General features: G+C 47.2%; 1 protein-coding gene across 3 annotated transcripts in view; it reads right to left on the reverse strand.

Annotated features, from left to right (window-relative positions):
* Positions 1 to 10,244: 10,244 nt before the first annotated feature.
* The window catches only part of TRPM8 (transient receptor potential cation channel subfamily M member 8), a 124,381-nt gene continuing 111,181 nt past the window's right edge, over positions 10,245 to 23,444 (reverse strand). For all 3 annotated transcript variants that reach the window (XM_050916480.1, XM_050916478.1, XM_050916479.1), the window contains 3 exons: positions 18,984 to 19,017; positions 17,614 to 17,701; positions 10,245 to 11,842 (listed from right to left, as the gene is read on the reverse strand). In XM_050916480.1, the coding sequence (XP_050772437.1) occupies positions 17,651 to 17,701; positions 18,984 to 19,017 (85 nt within the window). In that variant the 3' untranslated portion in view covers positions 10,245 to 11,842; positions 17,614 to 17,650. The remainder of the gene's footprint in view (positions 11,843 to 17,613; positions 17,702 to 18,983; positions 19,018 to 23,444) is intronic.

Here is a 23,444-nt window from a genome sequence, read left to right on the forward strand (position 1 = left end):
AATAGGCTTTGGATCAGGCTCATATTCCCTTTAAGAAACTGGCTAAAAGTCTGCCCTGACCAGCCCACTGTCACTCCCTGCAAACACGCCTGAACATTGTTGCCCTACATGTCCCTACGACAGAGTATGGGATGGAAGAGAACTGGATGGACTCTGCTTGTTCTTCTAGCTTCTCCCTGATCGTTCTCACTCTCTCTCCTCAGATTCAGTCCTGCGATGTGACACATGCCCTCATCCTCAACAAGAGCAGCCCTTTGTTTTAAAGATCAGCAAAGAGCAGCACAGCTGAAGGCTTGGAGCTTCATGTGGGCAAGAACAGTGGAAGAACAGAAATTCCAGGACCAGGAAGCAAACTCAGACAGTCACGTGCCACCAGATGATAGCTATCAAATTGAGGGTAGGACTGTATGCCTCTCAGAAGAGCTCCAGCCTAAAGCAATTCTATATTTCATCAGCCTTAGAGACACACCCAACAAAGTTACTGCCTTGTTCTTTTATGGCCTTTCTGTTGACTTCACTGGGATTTAGTTTGGCCCCTTGAACAAGTATTTATAGGTAAGGCCTGGCTTCTTGTGCGTGAAAAGGTTGGGTTGGTACAGAGAAGGCACTCAGACCCTCACAATTTCCACTGGTGTTCCTGGAAGTGGACTTTGATCCTGGAGCACAGGAAACATTTTCTAACCTCAAACAAAACCTTGATAACATTGTACAACCCTTATGAAACATCAGAGGGTGCAGGAGAATCCCACAGCTTTTGGTTCTCATTTCTTTGAACTCAGCTGCCTTGGAAACTTAAATATTTATATTTGCTGTTTCTGCACGCTCAGCAGTTATCAGCTCTGATACGGAGTCACGGGGACAAATTTCAGTTTTGTTACTGAGAGTCAAACTTTAACCTAGAGATCTAAAGAACTGGCAAATATGAAGCAAGGGACAGGTTTTTTAAAGATGATATTCATTATGTTTCACGGAGTTCTGTAGTCTAGTGTGCAGGGCAGGAGCACTCTGCAGGTATGTTGTTTTCTGTGTGTTTCAGTTTACGTAGTTACAGCTGTGAACAGCAAATAAGCAAATCAGTTCCCACAAGAGCCAGGAAATTTAGACTAAAACCCACAGCCTCTCTCCCACAGGTCTTCCCTACGCCAAGCAAATCAACAGTAGCCAACCAGTGTCTTCAGGGTGACACACAGTCAACCCTCACTTTTCCCTCTGCTGAAAGCCTTCTGCCATTGGCACACTCTGGACTGCCTTCCCATTGCTAAATTAAGGTATTGGCCCATTATAAGAGTTTCTCTGTCAATGTCCTGTTGCTACTGCAGCAGTCTGTGCATTCCTTGCTGTGTGTGAGCATTGTGAGTAGCATGATGGTCATGAATTTCAGCCTGTTTGCAAGTGGCACAAAAGACAACTTCCTCAGACTGTCATGGGGTCCACATACCATAGCTAGAACCTCCTCCTGGCCACTCTGGGGATTAGCTCTTTCTAAGTTCAAGGTCCCCTTGTTCTACTCACTGCATGCCCTGCTGCCGGTCTCTCACTCTCTGGGGGGTATCCAAGTCTTTCCTCACCAGCAGTCTTAGGAAGTCTTCCCATTCACTGCCTCTAGGCTGATAGGGGACCCTGGGCCTGCCCTCTGCTCGAGTTCCAGCTCAGGGACCCTGTAATCCACAGTCAAGGTCTGCACCATCGTGAATCTTGCTGCCTTTTTCCTGAGCCTTTCCTATATCTTCTGTCTCCCCTCTTTTGGGTTTGCCAACTCAAACTCCTTCCTCCTCCCAGGGAATAACTGTGGACTGGTTTCTATAGCCCCAAACACACCTCCCCCAGGACTACTGCTGACTACTACCCTGCAGCCCCTATCTGCTATCAGCTCCCTGGTTTTACAGAAGCCCCACCTTTTCCTGCACAGGTGAGCATCTCCTAATTAAAGCCTTCCTCTCAGCCTTAACTCCCTCAGTTTGCAACCTAATAGTTAATTGACCCCTCTGGCCTCCATTAACCCCTTCATTGCCCTATTACTACTCACCTTCAGGGGGAGTATGGGGAACACAGCTTATCACACAGACTAGCTACATATTTTTCCAAAACGAAAAGATACTTTACCAGTTTCATTTGCAACCCCCGCAGTTGTCTTCTCCCAAGTGTGAAGCTGCTAGCAGTCAGGGCGGTAGGTTCTCTTGCTAGTGGTGGACATTTGGAAACTGTCAACAGGTCTGAGTGTCAGAAGTCACCCCAGCGGGCGTGACTTATAGCACAGAAGTCTGAGCACTGCAGGCATTTACACTGGCTACATCTTTAAGCAGGATGGCTAAGTGAAGTGTAGCAAGCCATCCACGCAGTCAGCCATTTGACAGCCCCAGAGGGCAAGCTTCCGGACATTTGAACAAAGCAATAAGTAAAGAGACCCTGGGTCACAGCTGTCCAAGACCTGCTGCTATGTCTTTCCCACTCACGGCTTTAGCCTCAGAGCTACCGAGTACCCACAATGCCCAGTGAAGTCAAAGGGCTCTGTAGGTTCCCCATAGCTCAGGATCAGGCCCAGGCTCTGGCACAGCATAGTTTTGGTGCTTTTGCTCAGCACACAACATATTCTCTTATGTCCACAGTCTAGCCTTTATGGTATCAGGATTCTGTTCTGACAGCCAATAAGAGGCCAAATGAAATCTGATAGAGTCCAGCTCACTACCAGAAAACACATTCCCTTTGCCAAACCATGACTTTAGTGCCTCAAATATGAAGCTGTTCATGCCAAATACACAGGTGTAATATAACAGAAAAGCAAAGAGGAAATTAACCAAGTAATTCCTGCGAAGAGTTGCCCGGGTTTAGCCAGCAGCTGCATGGCCCACCCTGCTGCCATGCACTACAAAAACCTTTCCTTAGCACTGCAGACAGTAATCTGTGCGCACCCCTCCCCAGACAGACATTTCATTCTTAGCCACATGGTAGAGATGGAGAAGCTCAGTGGTGCAGTAACTTGTGTCAGGCTGCAGAGGGAATCCAGGAAAAGCACCCGGAATAGAATTCGGCAGTTCCTGGCTGTCAGGCCAGTGTTCAGGCAACCAGCCGCCACCACATTCTAAAGGACATTTTATAAATGAAACTTAGAAAACTGACACATTGCTAAATACACCTCCTAGCTGAAATTTTACGAGCCAGTTTTAAATGTTGTAGTTACTTTAGAACATACATTTTGCACGGAGCTCTCCGACCTCAGGAGAGGACAAAGGAAATTTCTGATAGGAGATACTGGTCAAAAAGAAAGCAGGGTTGGGCGTTGTCTCATTGTTTCCTTGTATTCCCATCTGCCTCCACTCCTCTGTCATCTCTGTCTTACGCTTAGCTTGTCAGATCTTTGGGGCATCCTTTTTTTCTGTGTTTGCACAGCACCCAGCACTATGGGGGCCCGGCCCATGAGTAGGGCTGTGGTTATACCCATAACAAGTGGCCCTGTTGGAAGCAGTAAAGTTGCAGATAGGAGGGAGAGCAACAGGAGGAGGCTATTGGATGGATGTTGTTGGTCACAGTAGGAGCCATGGGGGCAGGGGGTGGGCTGGTCTGTTGCTCAGAGGTGAGTGAGCAGAGCAAAGCAGAGCAGTGGGGCTGCAGTAAGGAAGCAGTAGGGTGTGAGCAAGGCATGGTTAAGGAAAACGTAGGAGTATGTGCAGAGACTACGAGTCCCTTCCTTGTCCACCTAGCAGACCTGTAACAGCTCCCACAGAAGCAGCTTCCCACCTTAGCAAGCCATAAACACGCTGAAGGCTGAGCATGCTTTCATAGAATCTCCAGGGTGGAAGGGACCTCAGGAGGGGATCTAGTCCAACCCTCTCCTCAAAGCAGGGCCAATCTCCAGACAGATTTTTGCCCCAAATTGCCCCCTCAAGGAATGAGCTCACAACCCTGGGTTTAGCAGTCCCATGCCCAAACCACTGAGCTATCACAGCTGCTCTGCAAGTGACCCTCTGCCCATGTGCTGTGCCAATCAACAAAGGAGAGGGGTCTCTTACAGCTCCCAGCTAAAGCCTGGCTCTCATACTCAAGCAGCAGCAACTCATGCTTTTCTCTCTGGAGGTCCCTGACAGGCATCACACAAGAAAGCCAGGCCCAGATCCTCAAAGGCATTTAGGCTCTTTGCTTCCATTGAATGGAAGTCAGGAGCCTTCTGAGCATCAGCCAGCTGGTGTGTGCGCCCCCTGGCATGATTTGTGCCGAATGACTGCATGCTCACTCAGTTGTCTATGCCAAAATGGGCAGAAGTGGAGGCCAGCTTGAAGCTGGACCCTTCAGGTCCAAGCTTTGGAAAACACCTACCTGCAATTCTCAGACCTGTCTGGCTCTTTCCCCCTTCCCTTCAGTGAGTCTATCTGCAAGGGTCATTTTCCCATGCTCTGGGAACTGGCCTCCCTCCACAGAGGTTGCTTCAACATCCCTATCTGCACTGTTGACAAAAGGTAGCACAGAAGTGCGTTTGCTTAATTGTAACTCATTGAAAGACTCAGGACGATTAGCTTGACAAAATCGTTCCAGGTTTGTGCTTTGGCAGCACACAGTTGCTTAGGTGATATGGCCCATGAGGAACCCGTCTTATAGATTTTCTGCTAACTAGCTCAATAACCTTTCCAATTCATCATGGGGTACTCTGACACCAGTCCTATCTCGGTAATGTTACCACACAAGCCCGGGCTCACCCCTTCCAGTTTGGTGTATTTATTACTAACAGGAAGAGCCCCTTGTTCCAACTTCCAGACTCTCTGTTTCACAGCAGAGGGCTGCCGGCTTTCCCTTTACAGAAAAAAAATAGCTGAGAGAGCAGTTAGAGCCCTAGCTTGGGCCTCAGGCTACCAGAGTTCAAGTCCCTCCCTCTGCCACAGACTTGATAGGATGAGTTATGCAGGTTGGTGCATTCAGAACTGGGAGATGCTCGGATCCTGTGATAGTGGGAGCAAGCAGGAGACAGCCTTCCACATTCCAGTACCCCCAGTCTGCAGTGACTAGTTATGTGAGAACTGCACCTCTGAAGGGGTACATGGGGGCAGGGTTCTGAACAGCTACAGCCCATTTGGGAGCTTGGCTCAGAGCCTCTGCTCCAAGCCAATTATCTTTTCTGAAGGAAAGTCTTCATAGTGAGTGAACCCATCTGCTTCCTAGGCCCTGCACCGACCCTTTCCTTCCCTCTTGGGTACATGGAGCTGTGGCTTCTGGTCCTTGCTTTAGCACAGAGAAGGTGCATCACATGTTCAGAAAATCTGTGACTGTTACCCACATCTGTAAAGAGAGGACCGCAAATTCTTTCCTACTTCACAGGAGGCTGCCAAGGTTAGTCCCTTAGCAGTTGCAAAGTGCTTTGAGATCCTTGGCTGGAAGGTGCAATAGAATTGTTAAGCGTTATCAGTGGACTCCTGCCTGCCAACAAATCATTCACATATCCTTGCACTGGGCAGATCTGAGTGAATAATTCAAAGGGGTCTTTTTGAATTTCGCCCCCTCTTATGGAATGTCCACGGACAGATCATTACTTTCTCAAGTGTATTCAAACACTTATTGCTCAGAATTTGAAATTCAATCTGTTTGATTGCAACTAGTCTCATGCACCATGTGGTACTGGTTCTGTTCCCTGACGGGATTAATTTAGCCAGTGCAATCAGATTTCCAGTACTAAGTGACAACGTGACTCAGATTCATTTTCTGTAAGTATCAAGCCTGCAAACTCGAATATCCCAAAAGCATTCGTATTAGTAAAATGCAATTACACAGAACTGGCAGACAGTGAATGAAATAGCTGCATGCACATGATTGAATTGAATCAATTTAGAAATTCATGGTATTCTTGAAGTACTTGCTGCTTTAGTCTCTCCTCTCTACTCATTAAGATAATCAAACAGTTAATTATTTTGTTGCAAAATTTCTGCCTATCCCATAAGCTGTAAGTGCCCTTAATGTAACTTTCTGACAGACTATACCCATGTTCACACCCTACACGCTATTGCAATAATGGTTGTATAAGCTATGCCTTGTAAGGCATTGTTTGAAAACTTGTAATTTGCTAGTCAAACTCTGGGAACTTGCTGCTTTATTTAACTGCATCAAACAGAGTGCATGTGGTGGGGGGAATTCCCACTAACAACACAGGTTGTAAGGGGGCAGGGGAGCATGGCTCCATCCCACAGTGCTCCAGTTAACTCTACTATGATCACTTTACTGCAACAGTATTATTACAAGACTTGTGCTATGTGGTGGCAACACCTAATGTGATGCACCACCAGTAAGCCAGAAAACTGAAAAAGCTGATGCTTAAAGTATTGATCATTTTGTGTTTGTTTGGATTGAGATTCATTAGAAAAATGTGCGGAAATCCAATTTGGCATTTTCGTGTTGCAGTAACATGGGCAGCTCTTTGTGGAAATCAAGGTTTCAGTTTGCATATGTGAGTCCACCTACAGTAAGTATTTTGCACACACATGCAACCAAAATATACGCAGGATACCATGTGAGCATCCCCGAGCAATTAACAGCTCAGATTTTACATTCATAACCAAGTTCAAAGACATCCAAACAACAGATCAACAGTAGGAAGCAACCTACTGCCTGATATTTTATGAGCAGAAAAAAAAGCTGAAGTTAGTGAATACATTATTCATTGCACGTTGTTCCCTTCATTCCGGTACAGGGAACTGTACCAAGCAAACACAGAAGCATTTCATGTCAAAAAATTCAACAGCAGTTAGCGGAACCACCCAGCCAGAATCTTATTTCACATTTCTATCCCTGCCCCTGAAACACTCTGATATTAATGAAGCTAAGATTTCACAAAGTGAAGAGGATTTATTGCAATCAAGGCTTAATTATGGCCATGATTAAATTTTCTAAGATGGGTAAATCTTTCTTCCCCATGCTTCGATATCTGCAAGCAGACAGCAGCCTGAATTGATAGAACCTTTTCAACATCCATTTAGTCCCACATCCTCAGGGGAGGTGAGATTTCAAGTTGTGTCCTTTTAATGTATCCCAGAGCTAGCCGGCATTTCAGATGAACCACAATATTTATTTCAGTTATCTGATTGAAACTAGCAAAAGGAAAATGAAGCCAGCTAAATCATAAACCAAAGGCATTTTATGCAATCTGTTTAATGTTCTGTTATCGAAAGAGATTGTCCTAGTGGTATAATCCCACATTATAAATTAGTGGAGAGATAATTGGATTTACGTGTTACTTTGGATATGGCTTTAGCCAGTTGTGTTATTGGCAATACATTAACATCCCACACACAATTAAATGGCATAATGTACAAACTCAACAATTATTACTGAAATACTAAAGATACAGGGAGAAATGGATGCAAAACTGCTTCGAGATAATACTACATCTATGTTAAAGCAAATTAATAATGGAAAAGCAGAAGACTGCTTGAAGGAAAAATGTCAACTTCCTTCTCCCCCAAATAAAGAAATACAAAATTGTTTATTTACAATACACAGACACTTCATTTACACTTAGGCTATGTCTAGACTGGTGACAGGACACTAGTCCAATATCGGGGTGGTGCCAGAGCCTCCTACTGTCCACATCTAAACCCCTGAAACACGGGTTTCAAGTGTGTACAAAATAAGAGCACTAGCATGTCTGAGGGGTGTGGGTATGCACATTCATAGATTATTATTAGGGTTGGAAGGGACCTCAGGAGATCATCTAGTCCAACCCCCTGCTCAAAGCAGGACCAATTCATTCCTTAGGCTGTGTCCCGGCCACATACCCATGTCAATTCCTGGCTGCAACAACACTGACGCTGGGTTCCAAGACTCCTTTCCACATACTTGGTAGCTGTCCAAAGGGCAGCTGTGGAAAGAGTGGAGAGATCAGCGTTGGCTGGTGCTTTTCCTCATCAGCCTCTCCGAGGTGCAGTGAACCAGGGTAAATGGGCTGTAGGGAGAATGAAGGGGAATTCAGAGCAGCATTGGCATGCGTCAGACAAACCCCTAGGATGTGTCTCGCCAGAAAGCTATTTAGCTGCTGCAGTTCAGGGTCATTGGGAAACATGGATACAGCCACTGGCATCAATCCAAACACCTGAGCCATCTGAAACAGTCTAGCAGGGTGTGAAATAAAATCCAGTTGCATCACTGCCCCGGTTTTACAGCACTCTGCCCTTTGCTTTAGCGGAAAGGGATCGAAGAGAGGAATATCTCTCTGCACCCAAGCAGAGTGCTCAGCTTCCAGCCCTGAGCAGAACAGGCCAGCTGGGGACTGGCTGCACCGGAACAGGAGTAATGGACTCCCACTCTGGGAAGCCTCATACCACTGAAACTTGGGTGCTGGGACCAATTCTCCTCAGTATTTGGGCGCTCCCTGCTGGATTTTTCCATACCAGAGCCCCCGCCCTATTTAGCAGCATGGGAAGGGCAGGCGGGACACAAGCTCCCTGCACATCTTTCCAACCTCGAGCTTAGGGCTATTGTTTCAGGCTATGTTCAGACTCCAGCAGCACTGGCCTCGGTTTCTATTCCAGGTGTTCGCCCTGCAACTCGAAATATAGGCTTTAAATGAAGTGAAGGTGGTGTAAACCCTGGTGCCGAAGGGGCTTCGCCCAGGCTGTCCCTTGCTGCACTGCAGCACTCTCTGTGCTTGTGCTGAATAGTTTGGCAGAGAGGAGTGTCCTCTGGGGCACAGGCTCTATTCCAGATGACAGACTGGAGTAACAGCCATGGAGCTGCAGGGTCTATCCCTCTAACCTTAACCTGCTTTCCTCCACCAAGGCCATGGACTTGGGGCTTTCCATTAACCCTCACACTAGTGCAGCTGCATCAGTGCTGAATAATGGGCTCCAATTTGGGACAAGGGAGACAAGGTCATGCAGAGCTAGAGTACACATGACTGATGCTCTTCTTCCCCACCCTGCACAGAAGGCAGGGAGGGAGGTTTCCCTTCCTCTTACCTTCGATGACATTCTCCTCCCTTTATTGCATTGGCGAGCAGCACCATCGTCAGCTTCCTGAAATCAAAACAATTCAGTTTAGGTCTACACTGCAACTACAGGTGACACTCAGCACTTGTAGATGTACCCAAGCCAGCTTTGACCTAGCTGGCTCAAAAAACCCCTGTGGGACCCTGGGTATGTACTCAAGTGACAAGCCCATGTGCTCATGGCTTCACTGCCACTATTATTTGAGCTAGGTAGATCAACGCTAGCTCAGGTACGTCTACATGTGCTGCACTCACACGTCAGGTCCGTCTACATATGCTTCAGTTACACTTTGCAGTGCAGATGTACCCAAGTTAGGGAAAATGTGCAGCTGTGAAGCGATCCAGTTGGTTGACCCTTCCGAGGAGTTTCATAGCATGGAGACACATTTCTCCGATTATTTTCCAAGAGCCGTACGACCGCTTGGAAAGGATCTCAGCATGGGGCAGCACTAGGAGGATTCCATCTCTTTCATACAGATCTGAATAGTACCCTGGGGCCTGATGCTGAAGTTAACATCAGTGGGAGATGTGAGTGCTGGACCCTTTGAGAAGTGAGGCTCCCTCACCGCAGAAAACAGCACACTCTATTGGTCAGGAGGAAAGGCTAAAGCTCAGCAATTTCCTAATGGACACCTGAGAACCAGTCATCGGGGCAGTGATTTTTTTTTCAGCGTTGGTATTTAACAATCCCCTTTTACTTTCACTAAAGAGGTGCCAAAGGTCCATCCAGAATGAACAACACTCCCATTCTCATTTATTGTAAACTAAGCCAGGACTTTTACAATCGCCAACTGTTGTCTGGTCTTTGCAGATTAGTAATTCCACGGTATATTCTTGAACTGATCATTCTATTTTGGTCCACGTTACACTTTTTAGTGATCAAGATTTCAGGGGAAAAAAGAGTAATCTGATTTCATTAAATTTTAGCTCTATTCCCCCAGAGATATCCCACTGGCATTGACCGTCTGAATGTCTTCCTCTCATTGGAGAATCCTTTTCAAACAGAGCTGGGTGCCTAGTGCAATTGTTTCCCTAATTATTCCCAAAAATCTTCTCAGTTGTGCTGCAGTTCCTAGAGTAAGGCAATGGGTGATATGCAGCTGGCGAGAACACGGAACACTTGCCTGTAGAATTGAGATTGGATAAATAAATACAGAAAGTGTCACAGGGTTAGCAATGGTAGCAGAACCTATTTGTCTTAGGAAAATACCTTGTTTATCTTTCCCACCTTGAAATAAGGCAAGAAGCCAGAGTTAACGTCTTATTTAATGTGTATGTTCAGAAAGGTACATTTGATTCTTTGTTACACTACTCGTAGCTACATCCAGCACAACACGCAGGAGAACAACATTGTTACAGGTACCATTGAATATGGCATGACAGACAACAAAACTGGAACAAAGGCACATTTTCTACAGTAAAGGCAGACACAAGTGACAAACAAAAATCCATTTATATGAAGTAGATTTATCTTAGTCATTCAGGACCCAATCCAATATCCACTGAAGTCAGTGGGAGTCTGAGCACGTCCTGACAAGCCTTTCCAATGTGTGACTACTGAAATCTTATGTTCCACTGCTGAACAGGTATCACCTTTAGTATTGGTGTTGTAATCAACGCTGAGCTTGACCTGTTTCAGTGCATTTGGTAAGTTTGGATAGCAGAGCAAACAGCAAAGATGTGAACAGCAAGACGCTGGAAGAGTTTTACTGTAACAGGCAATTAATAATGCTTCCCCTGGAAAATATATTCAGTTGTTTTCTTATGCAGAGACAACACAGCAGTCATTTGAGTTAATAGCTTGACGGGGCTTGGCTCTCTGGAAGACTTTCAGCAAAGGCAGAGCCATTCTGGTTGAGCTAAGCTGACATCCAGCTGATCTTGCTATGGGCAGCATTGCATTTTAGAAGCCTCTTTCCCTTCTAGGGAAAAACACTCAACTGGGGACACTTGCTTTCTAAACTACTGTGCTACCAGGAGCTAGCCCTGGTGTTGCATCAAACGAGCGGTGAATCACATACCACCTCTTGTGTGTTAAGGAATCAGAACACGAAGAGGCCATACAGAAACTTGAACAAGTGAAACCAAATGCAATATCAGGGCCTTGCAAAACATCACTGAGGCAGCAAGAAGTGATCCCATTAGACTTATCTGTGAACTGCACGGAGTGTAGGCACTCAGTCTGGACTACAAAATACTGCCTCAGACTAATCTGAAAAAGTCATTATTGTTCACCAGGAATCCAGGTGGCAGGTTAGTTGGGGATGCCAAGAGCAATATTTCCTATTAGGGAAGGTAGGAGGCCTTTCATCCTCATACGCCAGAGTGTAAAAATTTAGTCTGGGTTTGGAAATACGCTATGTGAGCAGCAAAGGAGATGGGGGCAGGGGGGATCATTGAGGGTCACTAAAAGGAGAGATGAGGCACAAATCCTCAAACGTATTTAGGCTCCTAACTTTCTGTGAGCTCGGAGCCTAAACACCTCTGACGATCCACACTTGAGTATCTAGTTGACGCCCGGGTGGAGATCTGTTCCCGAGACTCAAACCAGAGCGGGTTGGCAGCAGAATTGTTGGCATTAGGAAAGTGATCTCTGAGCAGCTGATGAGAGGTACCTTCTTACGGCCAATAACTAAGGACTGAGAAGAAAAGCAACAGATCAGCTGCTAAAATTTGGAGCTCAACTAGGAGGATCATTTATCACATCAGCATGTAAGATGACCATGGAAATAAAAGAGCCCAGAGCTCCAAGATGCAAAGAGCAGAAATGTCATTTTAAACGCATCACGCATCCTCCTCAGGCCTTCCCAGGTGCTGCCATTTGTTGCAGGATATGATTCACTTTGAGACGTCTCCTAGAAATTAGCGTGAACGAGTCAGTACCTGCGTGAGCAAAGAAAATAAAAAGAGAATTTTAGAATAAATCTCCCGCTGCCGTCAGTTGATACCTTTAGTTTTCATTCCAGTATCTGTCAACATGGAATCCAGGGGACAAATCCTAACAAATTATTAGAGATAAAAAGAGCTTGCTGCTGTGCTAAGAAATGAGGAAGAGTGGCAGCTCTGTTGTCTATCAGATTCAGTAAGAGCAATGGCAGTTGGGAAGTTTGGGGGCTGTCAATTCAGCATCTTCTGCAGGTGCTGGGCCTGATTCTCCAATGCCTTGCACTGTATTCAGTCATTTCCCCCTGCACCAAATGAACACAGCGTGGATGTAAACATTATCTTGCTGACTGGTTACACTCCTTGGCCAAGGGACTACAAAGATACAGCTTCAGCTTCTTGGGAGGCAATCGCTTGTCTGCTCTTCCCACAAATCTAGATGAGTTAGCACATTGGGTCATTTTCTGGGAAAGCCCAGCTTCAGAACCTGGACAGCTCATACGCAAGAGAGCATTCACAGCATCCAGGAAGATTTCACTGACTGTCAGCAAGCAGTAAGCCATATTTCAGATGGACCCAGCATCCTCAACTTCCATTATACTTCATCACTTAGGAACCAGTGTAGTCCCCAAGCTACCAGACTAGAGTTCAGACCTTTTACCTGACTTGAGCTAACTGACAAGTTGAACAACTTGGAATTTACTGCCTCTAAGGATATGGCTAAGGACTAGAGAGACTAAGGGCATGGCTACACTTGCAGATGTAGAGTGCTTTGAGTTAAACCAGCCTTCAGAGAGTGCAGTAGGGGAAGCGCTGCAATCTGTCCACACTGACAGCTGCAAGGGCACTGGCGTGGCCACATTTGCAGCACTTGCAGCGACATTGGGAGCGGTGCATTATGGGCAGCTATCCCAGCATGCAAGGAACTGCAATGTGCTTTTCAAATGGGAGGGGTAGGGTGGAGTGTGACAGGGAGTGTTGTGTGTATGTGGGGGGAGAGAGAGTGGCTTTTGCGGGGGCGGAGAGCATGTCAGCATGCTGTCTTGTAAGTTCAGACAGCAGCAGACTTCCTCCCCAACCTCTCTCTCTCACACGGCATTCCAAAGTAGCAGCTTGCAGGCTGGCTGTCAGAAATGGAGTCTTGAAAGGACATATCCGCATTCCTACAGAAGATCAAAACAATGACAAGAGTGGCCACTTGATTTAAGGGGATTATGGGACGTTTCTGGAGGCCGATCAGAGCTCAGTAATGCAACACCTCATTCACACTGACACCTGGGCATTGTAGCCAAGGCGCAGCAAACGTTATTCCTCATGCAGAGTGGAGTACCAGCAGCACTGTAGTCGTGGAGTCAGAGCGCTCTACAAGCCTTGCCAGTGCGGACGGGGAGTGAGCTAGTGTGCCTGGGGCGGCTCTAAGCACCAGCAAAGCAAGCAGCTGCTTGGGGCAGGCCATTCGCAGGGGCGGCAGCTAGCAGGGATCGAGCCTGGGAGCTGGAGTTCCTTGGTTAGCTCCCTGCCTATAGAACAGGGGTCGGCAACCTTTCAGAAGTGGTGTGCTGGGTCTTCATTCATTCACTCTAATTTAAGGTTTCGCGTGCCTGTCATACATTTTAACATTCTTAGAAGGTCTCTTTCTATAAGTCTATAATATATAACTAAACTATTCTTGTATGTAAAGTAAATAAAGTTTTTAAAATGCTTAAGAAGCTTCATTTAAAATTAAATAAAATGCAGAGCCCCCCAGACCGGTGGCCAGGACCCAGAAAGTGTGAGTGCCACTGAAAATCAGCTCCCATGCTGCCTTTGGCACCCGTGCCATAGGTTGCCTACCCCTGCTATAGAGCCAGCCCTGGAGCAGGGAAAGAACTACATTTCCCAGCATTTCCTTGGCCACTACCAACAGGAAAGCGGGGGAGGGAGTATGGTAGCTGAAACCTCATGCTGCTGCTTGAGCTCACTGCTAGAGTGGGATGGGACTGTGAATGGGGAACAAGTGTGCCCAAGGAGTAGAAGGCTTTGGCCCAGATATCCCCTTCAGAAGATATCCCCAGACTGTCTTAGGGTTACTGGTGCGACCTCACCTTGCAGCCCCCAAAGAAAGAATTGGGTGGACTAGATGGACAGTGTCCCTCTCTATCTGAAGCCTAGCGAGGGAGTTACGTGGCTCTCACTAGACATTTAAAATGAAAAGTAAGGGAGGGTAGGCTCGGGACCCGGGCAGCTTTAGATGCAGTACCAGCCACTTAGGAGGATTTCCACTTCTGAGCCATGGAAGCAGAAATTGACTTTTCCTTTCCAGATGTGGCTAATATTCAGAGAGGGAATCTAGCACCTGCCTTCCAGATTTGAACACCTCAAAATTCAGGAGTGCTCAAGCTCAGTTTGGGCAGCTGTTACTTCATTTCTCCCAAATCAAATATACTGATCCACTGTAACTGGCTGTAAAAAAAGTAGGATAAAATTGAGCAAGAAATGCTTCCCAGTGGATATTAGGACTGGAATTGCTATTTTCAACAGCCAGTGCCTGTTTGTTTGTTTGTTTGTTTGTTTATTTAAAAGGAAGACAGTGATACTGCATTGGCAAATTCCCCCTAGAAAGAAAGAGTGGAACAAAAGAATAATAAAGGCACCTCAACTTTTCCTCATTTATGGAAGTCAGTCTTATAATAGGCATCCAGATAGCCTCCAATCACACAAGCTGAAAATTGTTCCACTTTACTGCAGCTCTGTAACCATATGGGAGCCAATCCTGTCTGTGTTTTATGCACATCCAAAATTCCTGCTGAATGACCCACCCTGGGAGCGAGTTACCAGTGACCCAGGGCAGAGGCAGAAAGAAGGTGCAGGTGGGGGAGGGCGGGGAAGAGCCCAGTGCTGAGGCGGCAGGGGGTACAGGTGGAGGGGGCAGAGCCCAGGGCTGGGATAGCAGGGGGGGCACTGGTGGGTGGGGAAGGTGGGTGCCCAGAGCTGGTGCAGCACAGGGTGTGTGTGAGCCCAGGCCTGGGGTGCCAGGGCGTGTGGGTGCAGGGGGAGCCCAGGGCTGGGGCAGCAGGGGGATGTGGGAAGGGGAAGGCCCAGAGCTGGGGCAGCAGGGGATGCAGGTGGGGGGGGGAGAGCCCAGGGCTGGGGCAGCACGGGGGTGCAGGGGGGAGCCCAGGGATGGGGTGGGGGAAGCCAAATTTTATTTTGCTTGGGGTGGCAGAAAACCTAGAGCCGACCCTGCCCAGGGCTGCTTTATTGCGCTGTATCTCACAAGCGTAGCCAAGCCCTAAACCCTTTCCTCAAACTGTGCCGTTTACCCCCATGGGTCTCTTTGGCATTGCGTCTGATATAATCATTTGCCTCTGCAAAGTGGATATAAAATTATATCCTCCACCTGAGCGAGGGGAGAGCTGAGTTGGTAGCTTTTCGCGCTCATTTTGCACTGGCAAAAATGATTCTCTACATGGAACAAATCTCGTCAATCCCTGAAAGAGAACCCTGTGGCTTTAAAGTGGGGGTGGGCAAACTTTTTGGGCCAAGGGCCACATCTGGGTATGGAAATTGTAGAGCGGGCCATGAATGCTCACAAAATTGGGGTTGGGGTGCAGGAGGGGGTGAGGACACTGGCTAGGGGTGAAGGCTCTGGGATGGGACCAGAAATGAGGGGTTCAGAGGGCAGGAGGGGGAATCAGGGTTGAGGCAAGGGGTTGGGGTATGGGGAGGGTGAGGGTGAGGTCTCTGGCTGGAGGTACAGGCTCTGGGGTGGGGCTGGGGATGAGGGATTAGGAGGGTGCTCCAGGCTGGGACCGGAGGGTTCAGAAGGTGGGAGGGAGATCAGGGCTGGGACAAGGGGGTTGGGGCCAGGGCCGCCCAGAGGATTCTGGGGGCCTGGGGCAGTCGGTGGCATGCGGCTCCGGTGGACCTCCCGCAGGCACCGGAGCCGCGGGACCAGCAAGCGGCAGGGCGCCCCCTGTGCGGCAAAATGTCTAGAGCTGGCCCTGTTCAGCGGCGGGGGGCCCTTCCATTCCGGGACCTGCCGCCTAAGTGCCCCGAAGACTCGCAGTGGGGGCCCCCCGCCGGCGAATTACAGCCGAAGACCGGGTTGCACTTCGGCAGCAGGTCCCGCTTCGGCGATAATTCACTGGCGGAGGGTCCTTCCGCCCCAGAGTGGGAGGACTCCCCCGCCGGCAAAGACTGGGACCGGAAGAAGCTCTGGGGCCCGGCCCCGCAAGAGTTTTCCAGGCCTCCCGGAGCGAGTGAAAGACCCCGCTCCAGGGGCCCCGAAAAACTCTCGTGGGGGCCCCTGCAGAGCCTGAGGCCTGGGGCAAATTGCCCCTCTTGCCCCTCCCTCTGGGAGCCCTGGTTGGGGCATGGGGGAGGGGGTGAGGGCTTTGGCTGGGATGCGGACTCTGGGGTAGTGCTGTGGATGAGGGGTTTGGGGTGCAGGAAGGTGTTTTGGGCTAGGATCAAGGAGTTCAGAGGGCTGGAGGGGGATCAGAACTGGAGCTGGAGCCACAGGAGGGGCCCGGTGTGTAGGATCCAGGCAGCACTTACCTCCAGCAGCTCTTCGAAGCAGCAGCATGTCCCCCCTCTGGCTCCTTTGCAGAGGCATGGCCAGGAGGCTCTGTGCTCTGCCCCATCCACAGGCGCCGCCCCTGCTGCTCCCATTGGCCGCAGTTTCTGGCCAATGGGAGCTGTAGAGGGCGGTGCTTGGGGCGGGGGCAGCGCACAGAGCTCCTTGGCCTTGCCTCCATGTAGGAGTGATGCAGAACAACATCCAAACTAGCAATGACTGGCATCTTCCTTTGCAGAGAAAATGGAATAAGAAATGTGGCTGTCTGGAAGTGAGGACTAGCTGGAATTACTATGCCAAACTAAACTTTAAAGCGGGGGTGGGCAAACTATGGCCTGTGGGCCACATCTGTCCCGCCAGCTGATTTAATCCACTCCAGACAGGGAGCGGGGTCGGGAGCCACTCCACACACGTGTGCCATGGCTCTGTTCAGAAGGCGGGGGGGGGATCAGGGCTGGGGCAGGGGGTTGGAGCACGGTGGGGGGAGGGCTTTGGCTGGGGTGCAGGCTCTGGGGTGGGGCTGCAGATGAGAGGCAGGAAGGTGTCCAAAGGTTTGGCCGATTGCAGCTCCCACTGGCCAGGGTTCACCTTTCAGGCCAATGGGGGCTGCGTGAAGCAGTGCGGGCTGAGGGATGTGCTGGCCGCCACTTCCCGCCGCCCCAGTTGGCCTGGAAGGTGAACCACAGCCAGTGGGAGCTGAGATTGGCCGAACCTGCGAATGCAGCAGGTAAACAAACTAGCCTGGCCTGCCAGGGGGCTTACCCTGGCGGGCCACATGCCAAAAGGTTGCCGATCCCTGATTTAGCTGATCAGCACAAGAACTTTCATTGTGTTTGTACAGCACCTACCACAATGGGATCCCTGATCTCAGTTGGAGCTTCTAGTATAAATAATACATAAATTGGTCCACTTGGAGCTTTTCAGCAAACAAGGGGTCAAAACAAGACAATTCTGATGGGGTTTAGTAGGTTTTTAAAGAATTACCATCTGGAAATTAAAGCTGGTGCTAACATATCCTTGGATTTAATCCAGAATGACCAAGTGAGACAGAAACCCAGGGCCTAGTGTTCCCTTTTTAAAGCTGAAGGTATAAATAGAAGCATCAGTAACCAATGTCGAATGGAACCCTTCCTCTTTCTTAGACAGATGCATTTAAGCACTGGAGAAGCTGATTAAATCCTCTTTTGTATGTTAGTCAATAAAGTGAGCTTACATTGCTGAGGTTTGCTGCCCCTGCTTTCAGGTTGCTTTTATTTTATTTTGTTAGCAATCTCTTTCAGAAGGCCTTTCAGATCATTCAGCTGAAAACAAAAACAAATCAACATTCACGTTAGTTTGAAGTCAGCCGGGCTTATTCCAAGGCATTTTTGCAGCTTGGATAACAGGCAGTGAGATGTATGAGGCAAATAAGCAGTAAGTCCTTTAAAATGCCTGGGAATGGCTGTAAAACAGTAACAGTAACTCCCATGGCACCTCCAAGTTAAGCTCCTGTTTCTTTGGTTACCCTCTGAATGCCAGCTGTCAGTGACTGAGCATTAGCCAACTGCTATTTGCATTTACCAGACAAACTCAGCTGTGCGAATAAACAATGCAGTGCTTATAGTTATTTTTCACAGCAAAATAGCCCTAGTGAGCAATAGAAGTGCCCCTTCAAACATTGCCCAGTACAGTCCATTTGGAAGGACAACAACAATTACAATTTTCATCAATGCGATAAAGGTAGTGAGTCCTAATACACACACATTTCATGCATTTAACTGACTCCAAATTACTCTGAATCGGCCTTGGCTCCTGAGACGGGATCACAGATCTGGTCATTGGAGTTTTGTGGAAACCAGTCTACTGTAAAGACTGTTATGTTTTTACACTTGTTTCCTCTAATGCTTCTTTCACTCAGATGCACACACAGCAAACTGATATCCTTACCCTCACTGAGCCATAACTTACTTCCTGGGAAGACAGTGGGAATACTCATGGATAAGGTGCTGTAGGGGGATCAGAATCTTGCTTGGTGGAATTAACTGGACAGGTGACAGCGCACTCTGCCACATGAAGTTTCTGCCTTCAAAGTGTATTTACAATGAGGAAGACACCTTGTTCAGTTACTATGCAACACTGACATTCCTTCTGCTTTAGAACTCTCTAGTGGTTTTCTAGTAATCAAGCAATGGGTCTGACAAGTACATTGCTCTGAGGCAGTTCCTGAAATTGAAGCATGTTTAAGGCACTATTTAGAAATTAAATCCTACCTAATAAAGCTCTTACGAGCAGCAGCACAGCGTGGCTTCTCTCCACATTTGCAGAGCTCAGAAAATATCTGCTCCTTCATTCTTCAGCACAACAAGATGCTTCCTAGTATCTAAGCGACCTCATGTGGCTGTTGTAACCTTATCAGATGTTATTTTCTGCTTGAGGCACAGTGCCTCCACTCTGTCCCCAATACAGGACAGTACCTTAGAAAATTATATCTGACTACAGTTAAGTGTAAACAGTGCATAAATAAAGGGGTCCAGTTTCTATATATGCCACTCACTGTCATATCAGATAGACACATATTCCCCAGACCAATCAAAAACAAAGTACCTTCATATCCAGTTGTCTAAATCGATGTGCCATCCTGTGAAGAGATGCCAAATACCAAAATGAATCTTGTGGGACTAAAAATGAAACTAGCGATTGGTATCTACTCCTTGATTTAGTGTCAAACTGTACAGCAGAACATTACATATAATTAATTTAAGGCAGGACATCTAGTCACATAAGAGCACCCAAAATGTGGACCAAGGAAAACTATGGCTCTTGGATCCTAGAATGATCTTCTACTCTGAATGCACATAGCTGAAGGTCAATGACAAGGCTGATATTGACTGCAGGTGTTATCGCCTGGGAACTCAAATAGTTCCCATTTATCTTTCCAGGATGAGACAAGTCATTATGGCTGTGTGCACCTGGTTTTGATCACATCTAATGTAACTCTGGATAAATTACTGTCAGTTTTGCTCTTGGCAAGTTTCTTACATAACCCTTTTTGGCTCAAAAATTGGCCACCTTAATTTGAATTTATCTAGCTTGTAACTTAATGCTGAGCAGCATATGGAAAGTTGTACTTATGCATTTCAGGATGAAATGTCCACAGCAGGAAAGCTGCATGCCCTAGCATGAGTGAAACCCTCCACCCAAAGTTACTAGCTTTTCAATGCCAAAAATGAAAATGGAGAACACCTAGACACTATTGGAGGGTTGCTTTTTATATTCAGTATCATGTTCAATAAAGTTGCATGTGTGGTCTCCATGGGAGTTAGGTACCTAAATCCCTTTAAAAAGCTGCCCCTATGCCTTTTGATAACTTTGTTCTCTGATTCTGGTCTATATACCATTATTCCCCTTGGCAGTTTGTCTGATTTAGTTGTTGCTCTAAAAATACTGAGATGATTCTTGAAAGAACTCTGAGGCTGATCAGCCAAGTGTCAGGATTTGACAAAGGATTTGTGAAGCTACCCAGAGCCTTAAGACATATCTAACCTTTCAAGTCCCAACTAAGACTTGGAGACCCCATCTACTACTAGTACTTAGTAAAGATTTCTGATGAGCGTGGAATCCCTGCAACCTATGTATAATCTTACTTCTCATGGTTACATGTCTGGTATGCGCCATTAATCTATGTAAAAATGCTTGTTAGTTCTTAGATAGCACTCTTCATCAATGAATCTCAAAGCACTTTGAAAAAGGAGGAAAGCATGAGTCTTTGGGTTAAGTTTAGAGGCAAGAGCAATAAGGGTGATGTAGTGGTGGGCATCTGCTATAGACCACAAGAACAGGAGGATGAGGTAGACAAGGCTTTCTTCGGACAACTAACAGAAGTTTCCAGATCACAGGCCCTGGCTCTTATGGGGGACTTCAATCGCTCTGACATCAGCTGAGAGTAGGGTGACCAGATGTCCCAATTTTATAGGGACAGTCCCGATATTGGGGGCTTTGTCTTATATAGGTGCCTATTACCCCCCACCCCATCCCGATTTTTCACGCTTGCTGTCTGGTCACCTTAGCTGGGAGAGCAATACAGCAGTGCACAGACAAGTTTTGGAGAGTGCTGGGGACAACTTCCTAGTGCAAGTGCTGGAGGAACCAATTAGAGGTCATGTTCCTCTGGACCTGCTGCTCACAAAGAAGGAAGAATTGGTAGGAGAAGTAGAAGTGGGTGGCAACCTGGGCAGCAGTGACCATGAGATAGTGAAGTTCAGGATCCTGACAAAAGCAAGAAAGGAGAGCAGCAGAATAAGGACCCTGGACATCAGAAAAGCAGACACTGACTCCCTCAGGGAACTGATGAGCAGGATCCCTTGGGAGGCTAATATAAGGGGGAAAGCAGTCCAGTAGAGCTGGCTGTATTTTAAAGAAGCCTTATTGAGGGTGCAGAAACAAACCACCCTGATGTGCAGAAAGAATAGCAAATATGGCAGGCGACCAGCTTGGCTTAACAGAGCAATCTTTGGTGAGCTTAAACACAAAAAGGAAGCTTACAAGAAGTGGAAACTCGGACAGATGACTAGGGAGGAGTATAAGAATATTGCTCGAACATACAGTTGTGTAATCAGGAAGGCCAAGGTACAATTGGAGTGGCAGCTAGCCAGGGATGCGAAGGGTAACAAGAAGGGTTTCTCCGGGTAAGTTAGCAACAAGGAGAAGGTCAAAGAAAGTGCGGGACCCTTACTGAATGGGGGAGACAACCTAGTGACAGATGATGTGGAAAAAGATGAACTACTCAATGCTTTTTTGTCTCAGTCTTCACAGACAAGGTCAGCTCCCACACTGATGCACTGGGAAGCACAGTATGGGGAGGAGGTTAGCAGCTGTCAGTGGTGAAAGAACAGATTAAGGAATATTTAGAAAAGCTGGACATGCACAAGTCCATGGGGCCGGATGCAATGCATCCAAGGGTGCTGAGGGAGTTGGCTGATGTGATTGCAGAGCCATTGGCTGTTATCCGTGAAAACTCATGGTGACTGGGGGAAGTTCCAGACAATTGGAAAAAGGCAAATGTAGTGCCCATCTTTAAAAAAAGGGAAGAAGGAGAATCCAGGGAACTACATGCCAGTCAGCCTCACCTCAATCCCTGGAAAAATCATGGAGCAGATCCTCAAGGAATCCATTTTGACATACTTGGAGGAGAGGAAGGTGATCAGGAACACTCAACATGGATTCACCAAGGATCAACCTGATTGCCTTCTATGATGAGTCTCTGGTCACCTGAGGGTGTCACCTGACAGAGAAGACTGGAAGGTTATAAAAAAATAGAGGAGGCCATTTTTCCCAAGCTCAGGAGGAGGGAAAAGCAATCCAGAATGTAGATGCCTTATGAGGCTAGGGACCCTGCCTGCTTACCAGAATCCAGATGGTCCCCTAAGCATTCCCAAAGCGCAAGGGGCAACTGCGGTTAGGATTTGTGTTATGTTCTATATGAGCCCCACTCCCTCGTGCTTTAAGTAAAGAAGAAGAGCAATGGTGAGACTGGCAAAGTGTCTGTACGGGCTCTGAGGATATGGGGAAAGCGGTGAACATGATATACCTTGACTTTAGCAAAGATTTTGATATGGTCTCCCACAGTATTCTTGCCAGCAAGTCAAAATATATGTATTCTATAAAGGTGGATAAAAAGCTGGTTAGATCGTTGGGCTCAGCAGATAATGATCAACGGCTCGATGTCTAGTTGGCAGCCGGTATCAAGCGGAATGCCCCCGGGGTCGGTAATGGGACTGCTTTTGTTCAACATCTTCATTAATGATCTGGACGATGGGAGGGATTGCACCCTCAGCAAGTTCGCAGATAACACTAAGCTGGGGGGAGAGGTAGATACAATGGAGGGTAGGAATAGGGTCCAGAGTGAGCTAGACAGATTAGAGGATTGGGCCAAAAGAAATCTGATGAGGTTCAACAAGGACAAGTGCAGAGTCCTGCACTTAGGGTGGAAGAATCCCATGCACTGCTACAGGCTGGGGACTGACTGGCTAAGCGACAGTTCTGTAGAAAAGGACCTAAGGGTTACAGTGAACGAGAAGCTGGATATGAGTTAGCAGTGTGCCCTTGTTGCCAAGAAGACTAACAGCATATTGGGCTGAATTAGTAGAAGCGTTGCCAGCAGATCAAGGGAAGTGATTATTTCCCTCTATTTGGCACTGGTGAGGCCACTTCTGGAGTATTGCGTCCAGTTTTGGGCCCCCACTACAGAAAGGATGTGGATAAATTGGAGAGAGTCCAGCGGAGGGCAATGAAAATGATTAGCAGGCTGAGGCACATGATTTACAAGGAGAGGCTGAGGGAACTGGGATTGTTTAGTCTGCAGAAGCGAAGAATGAGGAGGGATTTGATAGCAGCCTTCAACTACCTGAAGGGGGGTTTCAAAGAGGATGGATCTAGACTGTTCTCAGTGGTACCTGATGACAGAACAAGAAGCAATGGTCTCAAATTGCAGTATGGGAGGTCTAGGTTGGATATTAGCAAACACTCTTTCACTAGGAGGGTGGTGAAGCACTGGAATGGGTTACCTAGGGAAGTGGTGGAATTTCCATCCTTAGAGGTTTTTAAGGCCCAGCTTGACAAAGCCCTGGCTGGGATGATTTAGTTCGGGTTGGTCCTGTTTTGAGGTCTCTACCAACCCTAATTTTCTATGATTCTATGATTATCCCCACCTGACAGATGGGAACTTTGAGGCACAGAGAGGTGATTTGCCCAAGTTCACCCTACCAAGCTAATGGAAGACATTTTTAGTATGTAATTGTACATAAACGAATCTATTCAGCACATATTGTGTGGATAATGTCTCATGTCAAATTTGCAAAATTTTAATGAAAATGTAACAGCCTAGGCAACCAAGCTGCATTATGCTAATGGATTATAAAATCTCCAATATTTTACTTGAGGCAGAATGGATGAGCTGTTTTAGGCTGATTTTATTAATATATCAGTGTATAAGCAGACTTTCTAAATGTAAAAAAAAGGTTTTCTTTTTCTTTTTTAAAAAATAAAAAGTTTGCAGAAGTGAAGTTT

This window comes from Gopherus flavomarginatus, chromosome 10 (assembly GCF_025201925.1).
Source record: "Gopherus flavomarginatus isolate rGopFla2 chromosome 10, rGopFla2.mat.asm, whole genome shotgun sequence".
NCBI lineage: Eukaryota > Metazoa > Chordata > Testudines > Testudinidae > Gopherus > Gopherus flavomarginatus.